Genomic DNA, 22,497 nt, shown 5'->3' with positions numbered 1-22,497 from the left:
TAAGCAGACAGGGTCTGCTGCATGGTAATCACGTTACTGGGGTCAGCGGCCGAATGCTGGAGCCTCGGCACGTTTCTTAATATCCACCCGCGCGGACGAGGTCGCTTCCCGCTCGCCCACGAGATCGCGTTCGCTGAATCTCGTTTTAGGCGCCGGTGGTTAAAAGCGTTCTTCGGGAAAAATGTTCTTTCTAGAACAATCCGCTCTCTCCCCTTGTGGTGTGGTGAAACCGTTTGACTGAGCGACGTGTTGATGGGGATGTTAAATGATTAAATGTGCGACATAAATATGGTGCCTATACGTTTTGTGTGTTAAACGGCGCCCTCTGGATTGGAGAGTGTGTGCGTCTCGGCGAGCAACAGGGTGGTAGGAAATGGATCTTTAAAGTAGTTCAATAAAGCAAAAAGGCTTAAGGGAGTGGAGAAAGGAGAGTTTTCATTTGGCATCAATCTATTACTGGCTCATATGCTAGCAGGGGGTGGGAAACTAAAGTTCAGTTACGCTGCAATGAAGGAGAGCTTTTCATATCCACGTTAGCAAATGCTAAATAATACTGCAGTATTTTTTTATATTACTTTGTAAAGTGAGTAAAACTGCAACTGCTAAAAAATCCTATCACCCGGAAGGCATCAAATTTGCATCAGGGAACTATTTAGTTTTTATGTATTTCAGTTTCCTTTGGACAGATTCTACCATTGTACTTGAGCCAAGCGATATATTTTACTGAACACAGGTAAAATCCACTCTGAAGAAGGCAGGCCGGTGTTGTAAACAGCAAAGAGCAACCAGTCATCAGGCAGCAGAATTTCAGAAGTCAACACTCTATTCCACCGAAAAACATACAACAGCCAAATAAAGCTACACAACAATTTGTTTGTGCTCTTTTTTGATGGAAATGGAAATGACCATGGAAATGACCATCAGTTCATGGAAATGACCATGAACTGGAGGTCAAAGAGTGTTCTACTTTACTTACTATTTACTTATCAAACAGAAGCCTTTGAAGGGGCCTTTCTGCCACAAAGGGGACGGCATGGTTGCAGTGTAAAACCAAAATACGCTAGCTAGCATTCTCCTGTTTCTAAAGTCCATCTCACAGCATATTTACCCAGACATACAAAAGACAAACAGACAAACAGAAAGACGGAGAGAGAAACTGACAGGCTGACAGGCAGTCGAACATACCCTCCACAGAGAGGCAGTTCAAGCTGACTGACCACACCGAAACCACTTCAACAAGCACATAAGGGAACTCTTTCTGTCTGGCCCTATTCACATGTGAGAAACGTGTCGATTCTAAAACCATTTTTAATCTAGATTGTATCTGGATGAACTAAATCGTCTGTTTACACTAAAGGCACAATGTAATCACAAAGTCTCAGTCTGTTTATACATTAGGGGCTGTTTTACGAGAGATCCTCACCTGAAATGCATGCACACACAAAGGTTTCATGTTTGTAACACATCCTTGGTTTGCACAATCTCAGAAAAAACATGGCGTCCCTGTCTCAGTTTACATTGCTTTGGATATTGATTCACGTTTAGTTATAGAATTATGCGCACCAGTGCATCATGTGCATCATATCGCATCATGATGTTTCCGATAAATTAGCATATCGTTAGCCTAATAGCATAATTGCCTACGTTATATTTTGGCCAAATTGTGATATCTGCCTAACTCTACTGTACTGTTGCTGCTGATTCACTGTGCTTTATTGGCTATATCTGGCCAAACTTACTGTGACAGTATAAATAAATAAATGTGTTTCCCCAAAAATGTGTTTTCAGAAAACCTGGTATAAATATGACTTAGACAATTATGCTATGAGGCTAACAAATTACTTCGCCTCTTGCCTTCTATTGGTGGACGACCGAAGACGTCTGAGCCAATCACGTGACTCGACGGTCCGGACATCAACGTATCTCTCGTCGTTCTTGATTGGCTGTAGCCTGCGTCACCTCCGGAGGCGGGGCCTACCTGGCGATATGATGTAGAAGAAATCTTTGAAGTCGTCCATCCAGACCTCGGCCAGTCGTCGGTTGTTCTTGTTGATCACCTGACCCGTTCCCCCGGGGAAGCTGTAGGGCGTGGCCTTGCGGAACACGTGACCCACGTGGGAACATGTGACGATCTCCAGGGAACCCCCGCACTGCCAGATCTGAGAGGCAAGGAGGGTGGGAGGGAGAGGGAGTGAGAGAGAGAGTGGGAGGGAGGGAGGGAGGGAGAGTGGGAGGGAGGGAGGGAGGGAGAGTGGGAGGGAGGGAGGGAGGGAGGGAGGGAGAGGGAAAGAGAGAGAGCGAGAGAGAGAGAGAATGTGAGACAGAGACAGACAGACAGACAGACAGACAGAGAGAGAGAGAGAGAAGGAGAATGTGAGACAGACAGACAGACAGACAGACAGACAGACAGACAGACAGACAGACAGACAGACAGACAGACAGACAGACAGACAGAGAGGGAGAGAGATTGTGAGAGAGATAGAGAGAGGGAGAGAGAGAGAAAGAGAAAGAGTGAGACAGAGAGAGAGAGGGAGAGAGCGAGACAGACAGAGACAGAAACAGAAAGACAATGTGAGAGAGGAACAGAGAGCAAAGAAATACAGAGAGCATAGCATAGTAGTAATAATAATCATAATAAGAATAACAATGATACTACATTTTATTGATACAGTGTTTTTCTTGGCAGCCAGAGATGATTGACAGGAGGTAGTGTTGAGGGTTCTTACCCTGAAGGACATCTCCAGGTTCTCCCCTCCCCAGATGTCCATCCCTGGATCATACGTTCCTATCTCCTCAAAGTAGGACTTGTCTATAGAGAACAGACCTCCTGCCATGGTGGGGGTCCTGCACACACACACACATACACACACGCACAAACGCACACGCACCGGCACGCACACACACACACGCACACGCGCAGAAACGCACACGCACCGGCACGCACACACACACACGCACACACGCAGAAACGCACAGGCACACACGCACACACACACAAATGCACACACACGCACAAACACAAAGGCACGCACGCACGCACACACACAGAGGCGCGCAAACACAGAGGCACACACGCACGCACACAAATGCACACACATGCACAAACGCACAGGCACGCACGCATGCACACACACAGAGGCGTGCACACACACAGAGGCACACGCGCACACACGCAAATGCACACACACGCACAAACGCAGAGACACGCACGCCAGACACACGCACACACAGGCATGCGAACACACGCACAGGCACGCGACCACAGGCACACACACACACACACAATAGTTACCAATTAGACATTTCTAGGCCATGTTCCAAATCATTAAGAATAGAAGAAAATACATGAAGAACATGAGAAAAACGATTTTACTATTCCTTTTATTGTAGGTGGTTTAGATTCATGAAAACCATGCACGGTGTCCTATGAGATCTATAAAAAACATTTTATTGATTAATAATGGTGAAAATAAATAAATAGTTATACTGCATGTGGCATCAATAGGGCAAAAACAGCCATTGAGACAGACTTAATTACTGGCTTTCTGCAGCCTCCTTCCCATGATTATAAAGAGGAGCGGGAGATGATTTATTTCCATCCAGAGAGTCAAATGACAGATATTAGTGTTTCTTTATCAGAGAAGTGTTTCATCCCCGGCGAGTCGATTCAACAGCCCGCAATTATCCACAGCACGGGAAAAAACAACACTCTCACTCTTAGTGTTTTGGTTCATAAAAACGAGTTTTTCAAAGCGTCGTGATAGGGTTGAAAAATGGCAGCGTTAATATTTGATTTCTTCTGTTGATCCTAGAGCGCTGAAGCACTCAAAGTCAAACACTCGATCTACCTTTTATTGCTGGACAGTTTTTCTCTGGGCACCGGCTCGGACAAAAGGGGCTGCAACTTTTATTTTGAAGGGCGTACCTGACAGGAAGTGTTCGGTCCCCCTTGCGGCGGTCCATTTCCCTCTGAGGTACGGGGTACCAGCGGAAGTTGAGCTTCCAGTTGAAGCCTCCGTAGGTCATGTCGGAGCCGGCCATGTACTCAAAGGTCTCATCGCTGATCACGTCAATGATCGGGCACACCACCGCCCTCCTGGGAACACCGACCAATCACGTTAAAGGGTAACAGGAATGAGGCAACGGATGAATCTGAAGCTTTGGCAATGTTGTGTACTCTTTTAAAACCTGTTTCATGATTAAGGATTACTTCCGCATTGCTCAAAAATTGCTTTTTATATTTCTTTTTGATTGAGTTTGGCCATTTCAATTAACATGTAGGATCGACAGAAATAAACCGTTATATTCTTATTATGAATCCATTCTTTATTTACAATTACCATTTCCTCTTGGAATACAGCAAATATTTCAGCAAACCGCACATGCAGATATTTGCAGAGCATACAAATCTGCGTTGTCCTTTTAACCTCTAATTTATGCTTAAGATAAAAAGAAAAGAAAGAGAGTGAAGTGTCTGTTATAGGTTAACCACTTGCAACAACAGCCACTGTGAATGCCCAATACCACCTTACAGTCGTCCCCAGTAACCAAGACACAACCATTAACAAACTGCTTCCACAAAGACAGCGAAAGCCCTACTGTAACGACTACAGAACCCCTACCGAATACAACATCCTAAAACGACATCCCAGGTCAGGATTTGTTTGTAACCAGATACATGATGATACTGTACATCAAAGGCTCATTATTAAACATGTTAGGGATAATAAGTTGGCAAAAATGAATGTAATTTCTTTTTTTATCCCCGAGACCTCGTGAAGGCAGCCGTGTTCAGCCTGTCTGGTCTCAGCTAATGAGCTGCTCTGTGTTATTAATGGAGCCGAGATGCACTCAGCATATATATGTCCTGCACATAATCAAATCTGCCAGCGCACCTTATTGCTGCTGCACATACTTATAGGCATCAATATAGGGGCGGGAATCAAAAGAGAAATGGCTCCATAATACAATACAGGCTCTGAAACACGATACTAATTTCTGGCCAGGCACCTGGAGCCAAATACATCTGTCTGTCTTAAAATACGGGATGGGCCAGTGGAAACTGGATCTATTTTAGACTTCCCATTGCAGCCTTCCCTGTTTCCCCTTGACTGACAAGACGGCCACGAAGTCAATTAAAATAACCAATTCTAAATATACTAATAATGAGGAGGAAGCTGCAAAGGGTGGCTTCAGGTCCAGGGGACAGATTAGTTGCTTTTCCTTGGCAAAGGTAAATTATGAATGCAAAATAATACCTTCCATACTTCAGCGGTTTTACAATGAGTTTCACGGCGGCTATATTTGCATGACACATGCAAACACTTGATAATTTATACTTAAACCTATTATAAATTATAAATACACCTGTGTCTCTCCTGCACAGAGACTTCATCATCATAACACATCTGAACAAACACTTGCTTAACCTTGAATGAGTCACACGTTCATTATGAATCTTGCAACCTTATGCTATCGTTTAGAGTTATTTGGGTGAGTGTCATATTTATACAGCGTCATTTGATTTGAAGGAACACCCATATCTGACTCATGGACCCATTGTTTCTCTCTATATATATTTTAGGAGCTGTTATTTAAGGAGTGAAGATAGACAGGAAAAATGGGTCAAGTTATGATACACCACAAGTCTAACCAAGCACTAGGGGTACACAGTTTGATTCCACTGTGAGCACCTTTCACGAAATCTCGTACGCTAGTGCTTGGTGGGGTCATCCCTATGTTCCCCGTTTTAAAAAAAAAAAGGTCCTATGTTCCCCGTTTTTCCCAAAAAGGGTCCTATGTTCCCAGTGCCGCAAAAAGTGGGTATGCACTATATGCGGCGCATAGGGGCGCCGAACCAGAGGGGGCGCCAAAGCGATGGAAGTAAAATTATTTCAGTCAGCATTTTCTGTATTTAACAGCGTTTGTGTACATGAATATGATGACCAATAACAGAGGAACGTCACTGATAAGGCGCCCCGCCCCTCCTCCCCACACGGTGCTCCAGTGGCCGCCCCCTCGACCACGCCCTGGAGGCGAGCGCCAGAGTGTCTTCATTTGAACCGTATTGTCATCTGATGACACGTACCTCAATATGGTGAGGCAGAGAAGAAACCCCTCGGGGTCACAACATAGAAAAAGAAAGATTGGGAAGGTCGTTTTTATGTCAGTGTATCAAGAGGAGGCTTGTAAATATACAGGTTAGCTAAATCTACTACTAGTAAAACAACAGGTTACTGTTGTCTTGCAACTGTGTACTGATCAGAATGGAGCCTACAATATAACGGATCGTAACAAGAAAAATCGTAAAAAAAAACAAAAAACTTGTTTGTGGTTATTTTGTTTTACTTCAATCTCTATGCAAGTCTTTGTTTTATGTCAATAGACCCAGTAAAAACGGAGTTATAAAGTTGATACTTTATAACTCCGTTAATAATCCAAAATGTAATAAATTAATAATCCAAAAAACAAAAAAAAGATTATTATCGTATCTGAATCGAGACTGAATCGTTCTACACAGTATTACGATGCATCGAAGAATCGATTATTTTTCCCAACCCTATTGGTTACTGTAATCCAACAGTTCTAACAGAGTCTATTGTTCTGCATGTAAGCTTTTTGGTGAAACTAGAGTGGTGGGGTATAATAACTGGCAGTGTCTTTCAAAGATACTGAAGCACCATGAAACAAGTGGTTACCACATAAATGCTTATCAGATGTGGAAAGAATTGGCACCCCGCTTATGCCTAGGTAAAACTATTGATAGCGAATTGCAGAGAGCCTGTTGACTCGAGTGATCGACTGCATACTCTTCCTTGCAGAAAGAAATCTGCCACTGAGGGGGACTGTGAAGATGTGAATGGCATCTTCACTGTGTTAACATGTTTTAAAAGATTCACGTGTTCCTGTTTGGCTGTTAGCCCTGTAATAGTCTGCAGCTGTGGCTCATAGATTAATTGAGCAACACCCTTTGTGGTGCTCCTTAAGAGGGCCAGAGTTCTAGACTGGAGGGCGGCTTGAGTTGTGCAAGTGACTCGACTGTTTTTAAGTAAAAATATGTTTTTACCAACAACATTGTGCGTCGAGGAAACTCTTTTTCACAGGGTCAAAATGCACAGATAGGAAATCTATATACTTGGTATACTTGATCTCTTATAGCACGGTATGATGTTACACTGGCAGAGCATCTTAGAAAGGCTGCCTCTAAAAAAAACACCGGATATCTGTCCTGGTGCACTCAAAATGAATTTTTTGATTCAATATCAGAGTGTGTTTCAGGTCAAATTTGTGCCCAGATCAAAGAGGGGGGGGGGGGGGGGGGAGGGGGGGCGCCTGCTATGTGTCTGCATACCCCCCAGAAAGTAGGCAGTTGCTCCCCTGTATGTTCCCCTGTAGCCATACATACCGGGGAACATAGGACCCTTTTCTGGGAAAAGGGTCCTATGTTCCCCGCAATCTATCAATCTTTAAAAATATTTCAACTTTGACGCGACATTCGCGTGATGACAGCCAATCGGCGTTCAACAGCGTGGCCACTGAGTGACATGTGTAACGTAACAGCCAATCAGCGTTCAACCGGCCAACTCAGTGCAGTGCAGTCCGGGGTGAACTGCAGCATGGGGGAGAAAGTGATTGTTGCCGTTTGCGACTCCCGGAGCTCTTTATATAATAGTATATAATATAATATAATTGTATAATAATATCACGGCAAAAGCTCTGTGCGCCTCCGGATGGCCGTAGCGCGGGGAGCTCTCGTAGGGATTGGGCTTCTCGGGGTTTGTTTACCGGCATATGAATAGACTGCGTCAGGTTATCCGACGTCTCTCCCTCTTCCACAAAAGGTAAAGACATGCAATGGTAGTTATCTCGGCCGGAATTTGGCAGTAATGGGGGAAAAAGTAACAGACCGGGGAACATAGAACCCTTTTTTGAAAAAGGGTCCCATGTTCCCCGGTCACATACATATCGGGGAACATAGGACCCTTTTTGGGAAAAGCGGAGAACATAGGACCCTTTTTTAAAAAAAAAGGGTCCTATGTTCCCCAGTCTCATACAAAGAGGGGAACATAGGACCCCGGGAACATAGAACCCGGGGAACATAGACACACTCCCGTCCTTGGTGTACGGGGAGCGTGTCTATGTTCCCCGGGTCCTATGTTCCCCGGGGAACATAGGACCCAGGAAACATAGGGATGACCCCGGTGTACGCTAGTGCTTGGTTAGCTAGCTAATGCTTGGTGTACTCTAGTGCTTGGTTAGCTAGCTAGTCATTGGTGTACGCTAGTGCTTGGTTAGCTAGCTAATGCTTGGTATACGCTAGTGCTTGGTTAGCTAGCTAGTCCTTGGTGTACGCTAGTGCTTGGTTAGCTAGCTAGTCCTTGGTATACGCTAGCGCTTGGTTAGCTAGCTAATGCTTCCTCTGCTCCTCCTACCTGTCCTCCTTGATGCGGGCCAGCAGCGGCTCCAGCCAGCCCGTGGTGCACTCGCAGTGGGCGTCCAGGAAGGTGATGACCTGGCCCTTGGTGGCGGCGGCGCCCCGGAGCCGCGCCCGGATCAGCCCCGAGCGCTGCTCCATGCGCAGCACGCGCACCGGCACCTCCAGCGTGCGCACGTAGTTCTCCAGCTTCTTCTTCAGGAAGTCTGCGTGGAGGGGCCGGGGGCAGAAGTAAGGGGGGAGTGAGACAGGAGGGGGAGTGAGACAAAAGGGGAGTGAGACAGAGGGAGAGTGAGACAGGAGGGGAGTGAGACAGGAGGGGAGTGAGACAGGAGGAGGGTGAGACAGAGGGGGAGTGAGACAGGAGGGGGGGGTGGGACATAGAAGGAGTGAGACAGGAGGGGGAGTGAGACGGGAGGGCGTGTGGGACATAGAGGGAGTGAGACAGGAGGGGGAGTGAGACATAGGGGGAGTGAGACAGGAGGGGGAGTGAGACGGGAGGGCGTGTGGGACATAGAGGGAGTGAGACAGGAGGGGGAGTGAGACATAGAGGGAGTGAGACAGGAGGGGGAGTGAGACAAAAGGGGAGTGAGACAGGAGGGGAGTGAGACAAAAGGGGAGTGAGTAGGGTGGGCGTGTGGGACATAGGGGGAATGAGACAGGAGGGGGAGTGTGAGACACAGTGTGAGTGAGACAGAGGGGGGTCGAGACAGAGGGGGAGTGAGACAGGAGGGGGAGTGAGATACAGTGTGAGTGAGACAGAGAGGGATTCAGACACAGTGTGAGTGGGAAGGACGGGGAGTGAGACGGATGGGGAATGAGACGGAGGGTGGAGTGAGACGGAGGCGGAGTGAGACGGGAGCGGAGTGAGACGGCGGGGGAGCGAGACATCACGCAGTGCTAATGCTAGGCTAGCGGGTTGTGGGCGTTTTTGAGCACTTGGTGCAAACCCCAATGTCCCGCGGCCTACCCTGTCGCTGCCCTTCAGTCCCTACCTGCTCCTTAGTGACACACGTCCCACTCACTGTGAGAGCGTGAGAGACAGTAGTGTCTAAACCAGGGGTCTCAAACTCAAGTTACCTGGGGGCCGCCGATGGTAGAGTCTGGGTCAGGTTGGGCCGCATCAAATATTCCACAGAAAAAAGGAGCACAACTGACCCAATGATCGGGGCTATAATTAGATCATGTTGGCTATGTAATCGCTGACAACAGGGGACATTTCATAGCGGTTGGTGGAAACCGGGACATTTTAGCGTCCTTTGGCTTTTGGCGGGATTCAGGACACGCAACTCAAAATTGGGACTGTCCCGGCAAAACCGCGACATCTGGTTACCCTATAACAAGTGATAAAAAAGTGTGGCAAGCCACTCAGCAAAAATGTGCGTTTGACAACAACGTGCGGTCCGCACTAACACTAAACTTTGATGTCAAGTAGGGGGCCACAAAATATCATCCTGCGGGCCTCAATTGGCCCCCGGGCCGCGAGTTTGAGACCCCTGGTCTAAACAGAAGTCGGGAGGATGTGTGTGGCGGCGGCGGCCCCACCTCTCTCGCTGGCGTCGTCCACCAGCAGGATCTCCAGCAGCAGGTGGCGGGGCGAGCGCGTGATGACGCTGTGCACCGTCCGCAGCAGCGTGCTCCACGCCTCGTTGTGGAACACGATCACGATGCTGGTGGTCGGCAGGTCGTCGGCGAACACCTTGCTCTTACACCTGGACGGGAGGGAGGGAGGGAGGGAGGGGAGAGAGGAGAGGGAGGGGAGGGTGGGGAGGGGAGGGGAGGGAGGGAGGGAGGAGGGGATGGAGGGAGGGAGGGGAGGGAGAGAGGAGGGGATTGAGGGAGGGGAGGGAGGGAGGCAACAAGCAAGAAAGAAAGGATGGAAGGAAGGAAGAAGAATTAAGGAAAGAAAGTAGGAAACGGAAGGAAGAAAGATGGAAACGAAGGACAATATGAAAGATTTAGTTCCCCCCCAGTGAAGCCCTCCCAGCAGCAGCTGGTCTTTGTGGAAGATGATTGGGGGAAGTCGAAACCAACCTCCGCTCCGCCACCGTTCCAGGAAACAGTCAAACCTGTTACCACCGTGTCTTGGCACAGCGCCTGTAAACACACACCACGCTCCGTTTGCCGCCCTACCCCAGCGCCGGCCCGACGTCTCGGCCGCATCCAGCGAGCGGGGACGAGGCTGAGCGGTGGGCCGCGCGCCGCGCGTGGGGATCATGTGAAATAACAACGATCTGACGGCAAGACACAGCGAGCGGAGAGAGAGTCGGGGTGGGAAGTGACGGATCGTGACAGCAGCCAGTGGAGCAGAGAACAGAAACGCGGCTCATTCCGCTCCAGTCAAGGTGACAGCGCCCGAGTGACACAACTAGGCCACCTAGGTGCCCGTTAAGACGTCTCCGTCCCCCGGCCCGAGCCGATGGATGTCAGCGGTGCAGACTTCCCCTTTGTCTTGAGCCCGTAAAGCCGCAGACTCCCTCCGCGGGGGCTCAGCGATGGCTGGTGTTTTTAATGACTGCTCCGCAGTCGCTCGATGGAATGTGATCAATAGACTGGAGAGTTAAGCTAGTTATGAATGCAGAGCGTTTCGTACGAAACCGGTGAACATTGGGATGATTCTGTGAAGATAATCGACATAAAAGTAAATTTTATCGCGTTATTCTTAAGGGAGGACTGCAAAGTCATGGGCAAAGTCAATGTAGTTTCTTCATAGGGAAGAAGTTAACTCCTTGGGAATCGTTCACATGAGTAAACTGCGCTTCAGAGTCCCTGAGCGCCGCCTGAATCAAACGGCGGTTTCCGATAGTACTTTGCGTCGAGTTTGAACTGACCCCTGAAACGGCACTTCTGAGAGGAGCGCGTCGCCGTGCAGACGAATGTGCTGCTCTTGTCGCCCACACACTGCCCTGTGAACGTGGTACCGTTCTCAAGAGCGGCGGACAAAAGTGAACCTACGTAAACGTACGTTCAGCCATCGAATGCAAGCGTCTCCCGGCTCCTGTGCTCACAATGCAAAGTAATTACAACACTTATTTTTTTGTGAGGGCAGCTGACACAATTAAGAATGAAAGAGATAACATCTCATTAAGCACTGCCACATAATGGAGGGCCGGGCTGAAATCACGGAGACTTCGAAAGCGGAAAGCTAATTACGAAAAGGCGTTTTCCTTCCGTGGGCGGGATTGCATCATTGTCAAATTTGAGGAGATGTTTAGCTCGGGGCTACAATACGGTCTTTGATCACAGCTTCATCCCGATCTGAGACATCCGTCTCTCCGCGAGACGAGAGAGAGAGATCCCTGGCTGACACGTCGGGTTACTGAGAGGACTTTACAACGGCAGGGAGCTCCAAGGTTCACACGGTTCCACAGCAGTTGTCGCGACGGCTAGACGAGTCGAGGGAGCTGAGGGCTATCTCTCTACGCCAAATGAATGACAAGCAGCCCAAGCAAAGACATATATATATAACCTAGGCAGTCATGTTCTCACTGTGAAGGCTCACAGAGTCTCAAAGTTGGTAATGGTGTATAAAGGTGTAAGGACGGTGTGTTGTATGGGAGCCAGAAGTTAGTGTGGCTAAGGGTAAAGGCCGGGCAGCGTCCTGGAATCAGGATCAATCCGACAATGCTCCTAAACAACATCTTAAAACAGAGCTTCTTTAGTTTAGCTTTCTCCTCATACGGAAAAGGTGCTGTTGGTAAGATTTAAGAGCTATGATTTGCACAATTTTTAGAGATGCCATCGCCATCCATCAGCTTTTAGTGAGTGAAATAACCTGTGAGGACATCCGTTTGGAGTTGACTGCCTGCCTCTGTATGAGACCGTTTGGAGTTAAGACCGCGCCCAGTTAATTTCTGACCAATCGGGGTATCTGATCATTTCGATTTTAGATCACAGTCGGAGGTCTCTTTCCTGATTAGTTCGGGGAATACATTTGCCTTTCAATCTGAGGTGAGTTTTATCGGTCTAGTTTTAAATCTCTTTTCGCTTATTCCCTTTACAACGCCTAAATCGTTCCAACAGCCCCTTGATGTGTAATCTTGTTTCCCTCACTCAAGCGTCTGAATATATATCTCTGCGATAATGATTGTTGTTCAGTTGTTTTATACTTTATTCTTGCATTGAGTTACATTGTTTCTCTTATGAAGCCCAAAAAGTGCGACATAGATCAAGTTTTAGTGATGATATGATATATCAATTGAGTGTTCAATTCATTGTTCAAATCATTGATTCATCGATTGACCGATTCATCGATGGATTGATTGACTGTGCACTCACCCGTCGAGCCTAACGTCCGGCAGGCTGCGGTTCAGCGCGATCATGTCGCTGGCCATCAGGTTGAACTGGTTGATCTTGAACATCTCCTTCATCTTGTCCTGGGAGTCCTTTGGGATGTTGACCGCCTTGCCCATCTCCCCCGGACCCTCGTGGCTCCGGGAGATCACCGCTGGGGGGGGGGGGGGGGGGGGGGAGGGGGGAGAACGTCGGGAGGTCAGGGACCTAAACCTAAACTCATAGACCAATCGTCTCTCTCTATATATATGTCAGGAGCTGTTGTGCCTTTACCGACAGGACGGTGAAGACAGGAAAGATGGGGTAACTTATGTTACCCCATCTAACATCACCAATCAAGGAGGGTAGGAGAAGCTGAGGAGGAGAAGGGGCTTAATGTGAGGACAGGACTCTTCTCAGGGGGGGCCGTCTTGGCTAGGTAGTGCTGCTAACCTAGCACTAGCCTACACAGGCTATTCCACTGTGTCCACTGTGTTCCTAGCTAGCTAGTGCCTGGTGTACGCTGGTGCTTGGTTAGCTAGCTAGTGCCGCTCACCCTTTACGGAAGCTCCTCCGTCAATAGAGACACAAGGGTATGAGACACAACATGGTGTAAGCGTCTCTCTTCACACAAACCATTATGGTGCTTTTATAAAATACGTTTCACGAGGCAAGTGGAAAACATTACGGCGTGCGAGGGCACCCCATGTTTTCGTCGCAGTTTTGGAAGAGCTGAAAATTATGCCATGTTTTTTCAGAAGTGTAGACTGTGTTCAATTGTGTAAAGAGGAAGAGTGTAGCACAGGGAAAGGACTAGGCACCGTTTACATTTACATTTCTCTCGCCTGACATTTATGGTTCTGCCATCCCAACAGAACATCCCATATACACTTAATACACATTAAGGCGACCTATTTTTATACTAGCGCTCACCTCTCACTCAGCAGCACATTACTGGCAGGCGCTACAGCACTGCAGTCCCCATCGCTCGCACACATGCACTCCCAGCTCCCATCATTATCACACACCGGGAAAATATATCTGCGTCTCTGCCTCTCTCTCAAACACACACACACGCACGCACGCACGCGCGCATGCGCGCACACACACACTCACACACAATCAAGCCAGGACTATGTATCTGGTGTCTCTACCTCTCTCTCCCTCACTCTTAAACACACACAACACACACAACACACACACACAAGGAATATATATATGCATCTCTGCCGCTCTCTGAAACGCACAAACACACACACACACACACACACACATTCACACACACACACACACTAGGAGTATATATCTGGTGTCTCTATCTCCCTATCTCTCTCCGACACACACACAAATGCACTAATACAAAGGCCTCTCTCTCTCTCTCTCTCTCTCTCTCTCTCTCTCTCTCTCTCTCTCTCTCTCTCTCTCTCTCTCTCTCTCTCTCTCTCTCTCTCTCTCTCTCTCTCTCTCTCTCTCTCTCTCTCTCTCTCTCTCTCTCTCTCTCTCTCTCTCTCTCTAATAATCTCTCTGAGTAAATGCAGCGATTTCCTCTCAATGGCCCCACACAATTCACACGAGTCACGTGAGCTCAGGTTAAGAGGATTCCAGGCCGACCCCTGACCCCTGATTCTCCTGTGGCTGTGTTGTCGACTTCCCCCCACACACACACACACACTCCTTTTCTCAATGGAGCTTCCTGACACGCTCCATTAGGCCGCTGTCTTAAATCTGATGGGCTTGGCCACAGATCTGATCAGGATTATTGGGCAACCTGTCCGTCACGTCCAGAGCTCTGCAGGGCACGGCCCCACTGTGTTATTCTGCAGGTGAGCCTTCGTATCGACGCCAAAGCCTGTTTCACTGAGGAGTAGGCGGAGGTAACATCCAGTTTTTCTTCCTCCTGTTAGGAGGAGCATAATGCCGGGACAAATTAACTGACATTGAAACCCAAAGACTAGGAAATCGTTTTCAACGTAATTATTTGTCAACTCTTTTGATTTATTTGAAAGTCTTCAAATATTAACAACACCATGCCGCACCATAATCAATAAAGGAAGACCTATTCCATATATACCCTGTAAGAGAGAGCTTCTAAGCTTTAATTTGAATATGGTGTTCACTCTATCCTATTGAATAATTGACCATGGATTCCTGCATGAAGAGCAGGTGTACAGGTCATGAGTCTCCCTCTAGACAGCTTGTCTACGCCGAGCAGCGAGAGCTGGGGAGTAAACAGCAGCTTCAAGGCTGACCCTGAAAACCTCAGGAACTTCTGACCGCTGCTAATCAGTGCTGGAGTCTGCTATCGATAAAGGAATAGCTTCACGATGTGTTGGGTTAAACATCTCACGCCGACAAAGACATGGCCACAAGAGAAAGTTACAGGTGATGAGAGGCACGACTTGAAGACCGCTTCTGTTTTTTTCCAACTGAATAAAATAAAAGCAAAGGTGTAAATACGTTTAGAAATAGTAGAGGTAAATACAAAGTTTGAAATCAAACTAATGCCTGTTTTTTTTTTATATTTTCGGTACTGATCAATGGATTCAGCAGACCACCTTGACAAGTCACACATCCATAATGAATATTATACATTAATATTCATCAACGAGACAGATTTGCTCCCCTGGTACTGAGCCTTGATGCACATCGCTTCACTTCACCTACAGAGGACAAAGAGCCTCCATGATGAGCCACGACTACAATCCACCGAGAAGAAAACAGAGGAGTTAGACTCCCAGGAGCTTCGGTCTCGCCCAGCAACCCTGCCTGCAGCGTGGGCCCGACATCCCGCTAACACTCAGCCCTAATAAGTCTTCTGGGCCCTGAACAACCTCCAGACAGGGGAGGCCAGCGAGAGGCTTCCGCTGTCCTCTCCACTCCGGCGAAACACAAGACGCTCGCTCGTGTGTAATGGTTCACCGGTTGTTTCATTGCATCTTTTATTGTAGGTTGGCTGGCCGCTTTGATCCGCCCATGCCTAACCCCAACAAGACACGGGTCAGTTTTCTTGTTATTGTTTCTTTGCATGGACTGATTGGACCTTTATATAACCTCGTTCATATAACCACTTAAAACACTAGTTTATGAGGAGGGCTTTGTGGATTTCATTAGAAACAGTGGATTAAAATTTCCCCCCGATCAAAGTCCCTGCGCGTTCCCCAGGCAGAAGTCTGCGTCTGCCTGGCTAGACAGACAGATTGCTCTGATCAAATTCAAACACGCCGCTAATTATCCTCACGTCCACGCGAGCGTGCGTGCCTACACAGCCCAGAGGAGCCCCCGCACCACGGACACCCCCCCCCCCCCCCCCCCCCCCCCCTGCGACAGCCGGAACACATCGCATCACTGCACCAACCCAAAGACTTTTTCTAAGCAGCGTTCGATACGCCGCGTTGATTAACCATGCATGATTCATACGGCGCTCAACCCTCCACGTTTGAGGAGCTCTGATTGCCCGACATGAGCCGTTACCGGCCCTCAGCGTCCGCGTGCCTGTAGCACCGGCGGGATCCAAACGCTCACCCCCCGTGGAAGTGCTGAACCGCGGGCAGACCTGGCTATCAACCGTTCCCCCAGCACCGCCTCAACCTCCCACAGCTACCTCTTCACGCTGCATTTAGTCTGTGCGATCATGCAGTCTGAGGATTTATTTATTTATTTTTACTTTGTAAGACACTTGTATCACGGGTCTGAGTGAGTGATGAGCGATGCTGTGGATACCCCCCCCCCAGAGTCTTTCCAACGGGTCAGAGCCGAAGGAGGTGTTGTTCTCACACACACACACACACACACACACACACACACACACACACACACACACACACACACACACACACACACACACACACACACACACACACACACACACACACACACACTATTAGACTGCACCTCTCCACAGTCTATTTCCAGCCAAATGATGATGACCGACCATCTTTACCCACGATTGCTTCAGGGGCCAGGATAAAGAAATGGCCAAGCACTGAAAAATGTTGAAATGAGATATGAGCCTTTTTTCTAAACATAACTTTTGCTGAGGTTGATATGTTTGAAGAAAGACTGTAGATTGCCCTTTGTCAACGTAGGAAAGGTTATATTCGTTCAAGGAAAAGCAAACATTAGAAATACTTGAGCGTTGAAAAATCCATAATTCATTCTGGAAGAACAGTCTTCTTATGTTTCATAAAGAAAAAGACATAATGAACGGAACGGATTCTGGGATTGTGCGCACGTATTGAATAAAGCCGAGCGGTGTTTTGATCTCCTCACCACAGCTCGTTTTACCCTCCCTACAATGACCTCGCGGGGATCAGGTTAAAATCAATATCCAACAGTTCACTATAGAGGTTCGTTCTACGGACCAACACAGGCCTGTAGTGGTTGAGTCATTACTAAATCAGTAGAAACTGATCCGGGCATTGAAGATGAGATACGTTGTGCTTTCACAACTTTGGCACACCGAACGGATCGCCTTTTGACTTTGATGGAGATTCACGATGGCTCCCCAACGCCCTGAGTGTGTAAAAACCCGACAGTGAAACCGTTCAAGGCTAACTCTAACACATGTCTTAGCACTCATTTGCACAGCGGCGTCGAGGTGGGAGTGTCAGTTGCTGGCCCGTTTCTGTATACATAACATTGTGAACTTAAACCACTCGGGTGGTTTAAGTTCAGTTCTGGAAAGGACGGAGGTGACCGGTCTCTCTTCTGTCTTCAGGGTTTATCGTAAACAGTCATAAGCCACAATGCTAATGTTACGTGGTAGGCAAGGTTCTGCTTCCCGTGGGTGTCTGCCGGTCTGATCGCTGGCCTGACGTAATTGTTTATTCTCGATAGTTTATTCAGTTTCAATTCTTTCACTGCCCCATGCGGACCTCCACCGCCGCGGCTTAAACGCATTACCCCCCTTCAAAAGAACGGTTGAACCGGCCTTTTCGCCCGCAACGCCTGATCCTGTGCTAACCAGACCTTAAAAAAAGGGACACTCTGGAAGATAGGATGTGTCGATCGCAGGAGGGATTCGTACTGGCTCAGCATCCTCAACCTCCTCAGCCTCCCCATCACCCACAGGCTCCACGAACTCACACATAACAAACACTGGGATTTGCTTCCCCTACGGGATTATGATATAACAGCTCAGCAGACAGCGGTGTTGAGGTGAGCGTTTGGATGATGTTTCACGGCTTTTCAACAGAATAGCGATTTGTCCCGTTTATTTGAATGCAGGGCTGGTTTGGTGTTACAACGTCTGGTTTTAATGGTGCAGCAGAAGACGAACGCTGATAAAATAAGACTTCTGTCCTCCCTTTTCTCTATGAGCCTTCTGTCCCCCCGTTTTCTCTTTGCACCATCTTAAGGTTGCGCCGTCTATTTAGATTTGTATCGATCTTGACACACTTATTGATCGCATGACGTAACCCAGCAGCAGCAGACACCCCGTGCGCGCCGTGTAACGGGAGACCTCCGCGCTTCTGTGTGTGTGCGTACGTGTTTGTGTGCGTTTGTGTCTTCAAATCTCCGCCGAGGACCGTTAACTCTCTCTGCAGCGTCTTCCCACCTCGTTCCCCAGTTTAAAACGTCCCAGTCAGCCTCTCTGGGAGCCCGCTTACTTGAGGAAGGAAGGAAATAGCCTGCTAAAGAGGGCTGGCCCGCAGCCGCGGTTCAGGCTAATAAACTCATTGTCCCAGATAGCCAGCCAGGGGACCACATCCAAGGGCTTTCTCTATCAGGCCAATCTAACGTTTAAGTCTTTCGCCCTGAGGATCCATTAACTCCACATATCAAACTCCTTGGCCAAAAATAGACATTTGTGGGGTCGGTGAAACCATGCAGCCCAACACAAATGCAAATGAGTAGAACAAATACCCACCCGAACACTCGGTGCCACAGCACAGTCTGAACACACACACACAGACACACAGACACACACACACACACACACACACACACACACACACACACACACACACACACACACACACACACACACACACACACACACACACACACACACACACACACACACGTAACAAACCGCCTCTTTAGCCTTGTTTCTAGTGGTCCAGAAGGCAACAAGGAACAAGCACATAAAGGTCAAAGGATGGTTGTTCCTTTTGGGGGGGAGGGCGGGGCTGGGGGGGGGGGGACTACGACTCACCTCTGAGCGCAGGCAGGAGCGAGCGGTCCTTCCTGTCGTCACATTTGTTGCACTCGCTGAAGTAGAGCAGCAGGAAGACGTCCACCAGCACCCACACCAGAGAGGTGGTGAGCACCACCTTACAGTACACAAACCGCCGCATCGCAGCACCGGGACGGACGGAGGGACGGACGGACGGACGGACGGACGGACGGACCGAGGGGCCGACGGCCGGAGGGACAGGGCGAAGGTGAAGGGGGGGGTTGGGGTAGGTGGTGGTTTAAGTGTTCAGAAGTGAGTCGTCTGCTGCTGCTGCTGCCGGTGGCGCTGGCTGGCTGGGAGGTCAGGGCGGGCCGACAGGGGCAGGTTCGAAGACAGCTGGAGGACACACATCATCCCACTGTGGAGGGGAGGAGGGGAGGGGGGAGGGAGGTAGAAGGAGAGGCATCAGGGTGGCCTTGGGTCCACTCAGCGGGGTTTCGCGGCGACCACTAGCGGAGGGCTTCTGTAGAAGGGGTCGTAAGGTCAAGAAGCTAACAGGAGCACGGAAAAAAGAGCCCGGGTGAGGGAAAAGATGGAGCGTACAAGTTCAAAGTGTTTTGAGATGAAAGAGACGTTTAAAAAGGATCCTGTGGCGGGGATGGACAAGTAAACAAGGTGTATTCGCGTGGCTACTCTCTTGTTTTGCCCGTTTCTCTGTGTTCTTGTGGACTCCCCAAGATCTGTGTCCATCTAATGCATTTCATTCATCTGCACAGCCACCCCCCCCACCCCCCCCCCACACTGAAAGGATAAGTGACGGCAAATGATGCTGTCGAGCTTTCATCAGTGACCAGGTCTTGGCAGATAGCTTTCAGCCCCAACATAGTGTTTAGGGAAAACAGAAATGACATGGACATGAAATGCACACTGTAATGAAAATGTAAATTGTTTAGTATCAGAATTACTTTCCAAGCACTATGCGCATAGCCGTGCAACACATGAAAGAAAGCAATCTGGACCCATTCAGGACCCCATAAGATTTGAATACCTGGCCTCAGACTGCAGGATACACCCACATTGCGAGATAGGCTATAATTTGAATTTGAATTTCCCCTGTGGATCAATAAAGTATTCATAAAACCACAATATGGTCTAGAGCATTTACAAAATCATGTATTTTGAGGCCAAGGGTTTTTGAAAGCAAGTTATGAAAATAAATAAAGTCTCACTCTGGATGTTAACATTTTCGAAAGTGGGCTTTTGGAGATGTTTGTGTTTGTGAATGTCTTATAAACGCACACCATTATGTTTCCTTAGAAAAGTCGACAACATATCCTTGCTTTCGGTACCCATGAAGACAACGCCTTCAGAATCCATTACAAGTCACAAGGTGACAATCCCATTTCCTTATCATACCCTTCCCTCAGTCTAGAGCCGGCTGACAGCACTCCTCTCTCACACACACACACACACACACACACACACACACACACACACACCTCCACCTTCTGTGCTTTCTTACGCCTGCAACCGTCTATCCCCGGTACTGACACTCAGCCCTGGGCTAGACTGTGTTATCTCATTTCAACAACAAGGCTGCCTGGGCCCAGCTGCATCGCACGCGTTTGATCCCGGTGCAGCTGATAATCAGGACCCCAGCACAACAGCTTCCTCCGGCTCCTCCAGACAGGCGGCAGATGGACACCTTGACGGGCCTCACAGCCGCTCAACGAGAGATAAGCAATCAGCACAGTCCAATCAACACAGGTGGAGGCTACGGACTGCGTTGATTGGACGCCATCCCAGGTTCTGATGAGGCGTTTAGATAAGTGTTTGTGTTTATGGGCTCGTCTATAAAAGAAACGTTGCTTTGACGATGAGATGAAAATCAAAGTACGGTAGTATCGTAACATGCAGAGGATAAGTATGTTAGACTACTATATCTGAGTGTCTACTGTCTATTTGTCTATGTACCCGTCTGTCTATGTTCTGTGAAAATCTGCCTGGCTATATGGTACCTGTCTATATACCATGCGACTCTGTCTATTTGTCTATGTTGATATCTGTCTGTGTAGTGAGAATCTCCCTGTCTGCCTGGCTCTATACCTGTTCATCTACTGAGCAAGTAACAGCTGACCACAGCACCCGTTGACAGGGGAACAAGACTCTCTCTCTTCAGTGTCTTCCGATGGTTACTCCTGGGCTAATGAGTCCGGTAAAGCCTCTCTCTCAATACTTGATAGGAATGATGAGCTTGTGTTTTCGAAATAGCCAATCCTCCAACTGACGGACAATTCTGCACGCCACCAGAATCAACCCGCACGGAAATCAATACAACTGCCCCGAGATTATGGATGAATGTTGTAGCAAAATACCAAAAAATGGCCTTGTGTCTCTGTGGTTTGTTTCATTTCGTTTTCCCGCAGATCATACAGAAAGGTTTATTCCTGGGTCGATCTACTACTACTGCGGTCTGACCACGAGGCCATCGACCAATCCGCAGGCAGCTCCCAGCTCCCACAGTCTCTCATCGGCAGTCTGGCTCATTATTCAGAGCGGATGAATATTTCCCATCTGCCCGACAGTGCACTAACACAAGGTCCCTACATCCATTACTAACCACATGGTCGCCCCCCCCACACACACACCCACCGACACAAACACCACGACCCGCACGTGGCCTCACAAAACCTGCATTTATGAACAGCGTCTCCGAGCGAGCTGGTCAGCAGCCTCTTTGGCAGACGGATGTAAAAGGGTTTGGTTCGCCTTGACTTGGGTTATTAATAAAGTGTTTGTGATCGGCGGTGGATTTAAATAACCTTGAGTGACAGTCCTAGACTAGCTCGGTATACCTGCTGCACCCGCCGGTCAAATAGGGTGGAGACACTGAGAGACGGCACGGACCAGCCTGGAGACTGACACTACTTGGTGGAGGGTTTGTTTTTCAGTTAACGAGTTGCACACACCTTACACACACACACACACACACACACACACACACACACACACACACACACACACACACACACACACACACACACACACACACACACACACACACACACACACACATTCACTTATTCATACGCATTGCCTTATACGTCACTCACACATTCACTTTTACACACATGTTCACTGTACATATATGTTCAGTTATACACACATATTCACTTACACACCTTCACGTATACACACATTCCCTTATGCACGCACATATTCACTTAAACACCTTCACATGTACAAGCACACACGTACAGACACACACACACACACACACACACACACAACTTCACTTATACACACAAATGACCTACCACATCCACATTCACGTATACACACACATCCACCTATGGGACATGTTGTGTTGTTTAATATCTCTCGTGTAACCCAGAACAGGCGGTGAGTATAAGAACGCAACCCAGGGCTGATCAGCTTAACCTCTTCACTACCTGCCTGTCTTAATCGCTCAGCCGACATGCGGGGAACGGGACATGATCCGGATAAGTTAGGTTATGCTAAGCTATTCTTCTCTGACAGTACGTTACTCTTTAAGGTACGAGCTACGCAAGGCAATCAACAATGTCACTCAATCCAATTATTAATGTCCATCGAGTAGGCCTCCCTTTGGCAAAACTTAAGGGTCCACTGGAAGTAGGATGATTGTGCTGTG

At 48.3% G+C, this 22,497-nt stretch overlaps 1 protein-coding gene across 1 annotated transcript in view; it reads right to left on the bottom strand.

Moving 5' to 3' along the window:
* galnt13 (UDP-N-acetyl-alpha-D-galactosamine:polypeptide N-acetylgalactosaminyltransferase 13) overlaps positions 1–22,497 on the bottom strand; it is a 37,546-nt gene that overhangs the window by 14,351 nt on the left and 698 nt on the right. Inside the window, exons 2-8 of the mRNA XM_056580276.1 lie at positions 18,864–19,242; positions 12,713–12,881; positions 9,980–10,146; positions 8,433–8,640; positions 3,926–4,096; positions 2,727–2,844; positions 1,979–2,159 (exon numbers count right to left, since the gene is read on the bottom strand). Of these exons, the coding sequence (XP_056436251.1) occupies positions 1,979–2,159; positions 2,727–2,844; positions 3,926–4,096; positions 8,433–8,640; positions 9,980–10,146; positions 12,713–12,881; positions 18,864–19,005 (1,156 nt within the window). The 5' untranslated portion in view covers positions 19,006–19,242. The remainder of the gene's footprint in view (positions 1–1,978; positions 2,160–2,726; positions 2,845–3,925; positions 4,097–8,432; positions 8,641–9,979; positions 10,147–12,712; positions 12,882–18,863; positions 19,243–22,497) is intronic.

Source organism: Gadus chalcogrammus, chromosome 20 (genome assembly GCF_026213295.1).
Source record: "Gadus chalcogrammus isolate NIFS_2021 chromosome 20, NIFS_Gcha_1.0, whole genome shotgun sequence".
Taxonomy (NCBI): domain Eukaryota; kingdom Metazoa; phylum Chordata; class Actinopteri; order Gadiformes; family Gadidae; genus Gadus; species Gadus chalcogrammus.
The sequence above is the reverse complement of the archived record's forward strand: the minus strand, read 5'-3'. Positions and strand labels throughout refer to the sequence as shown.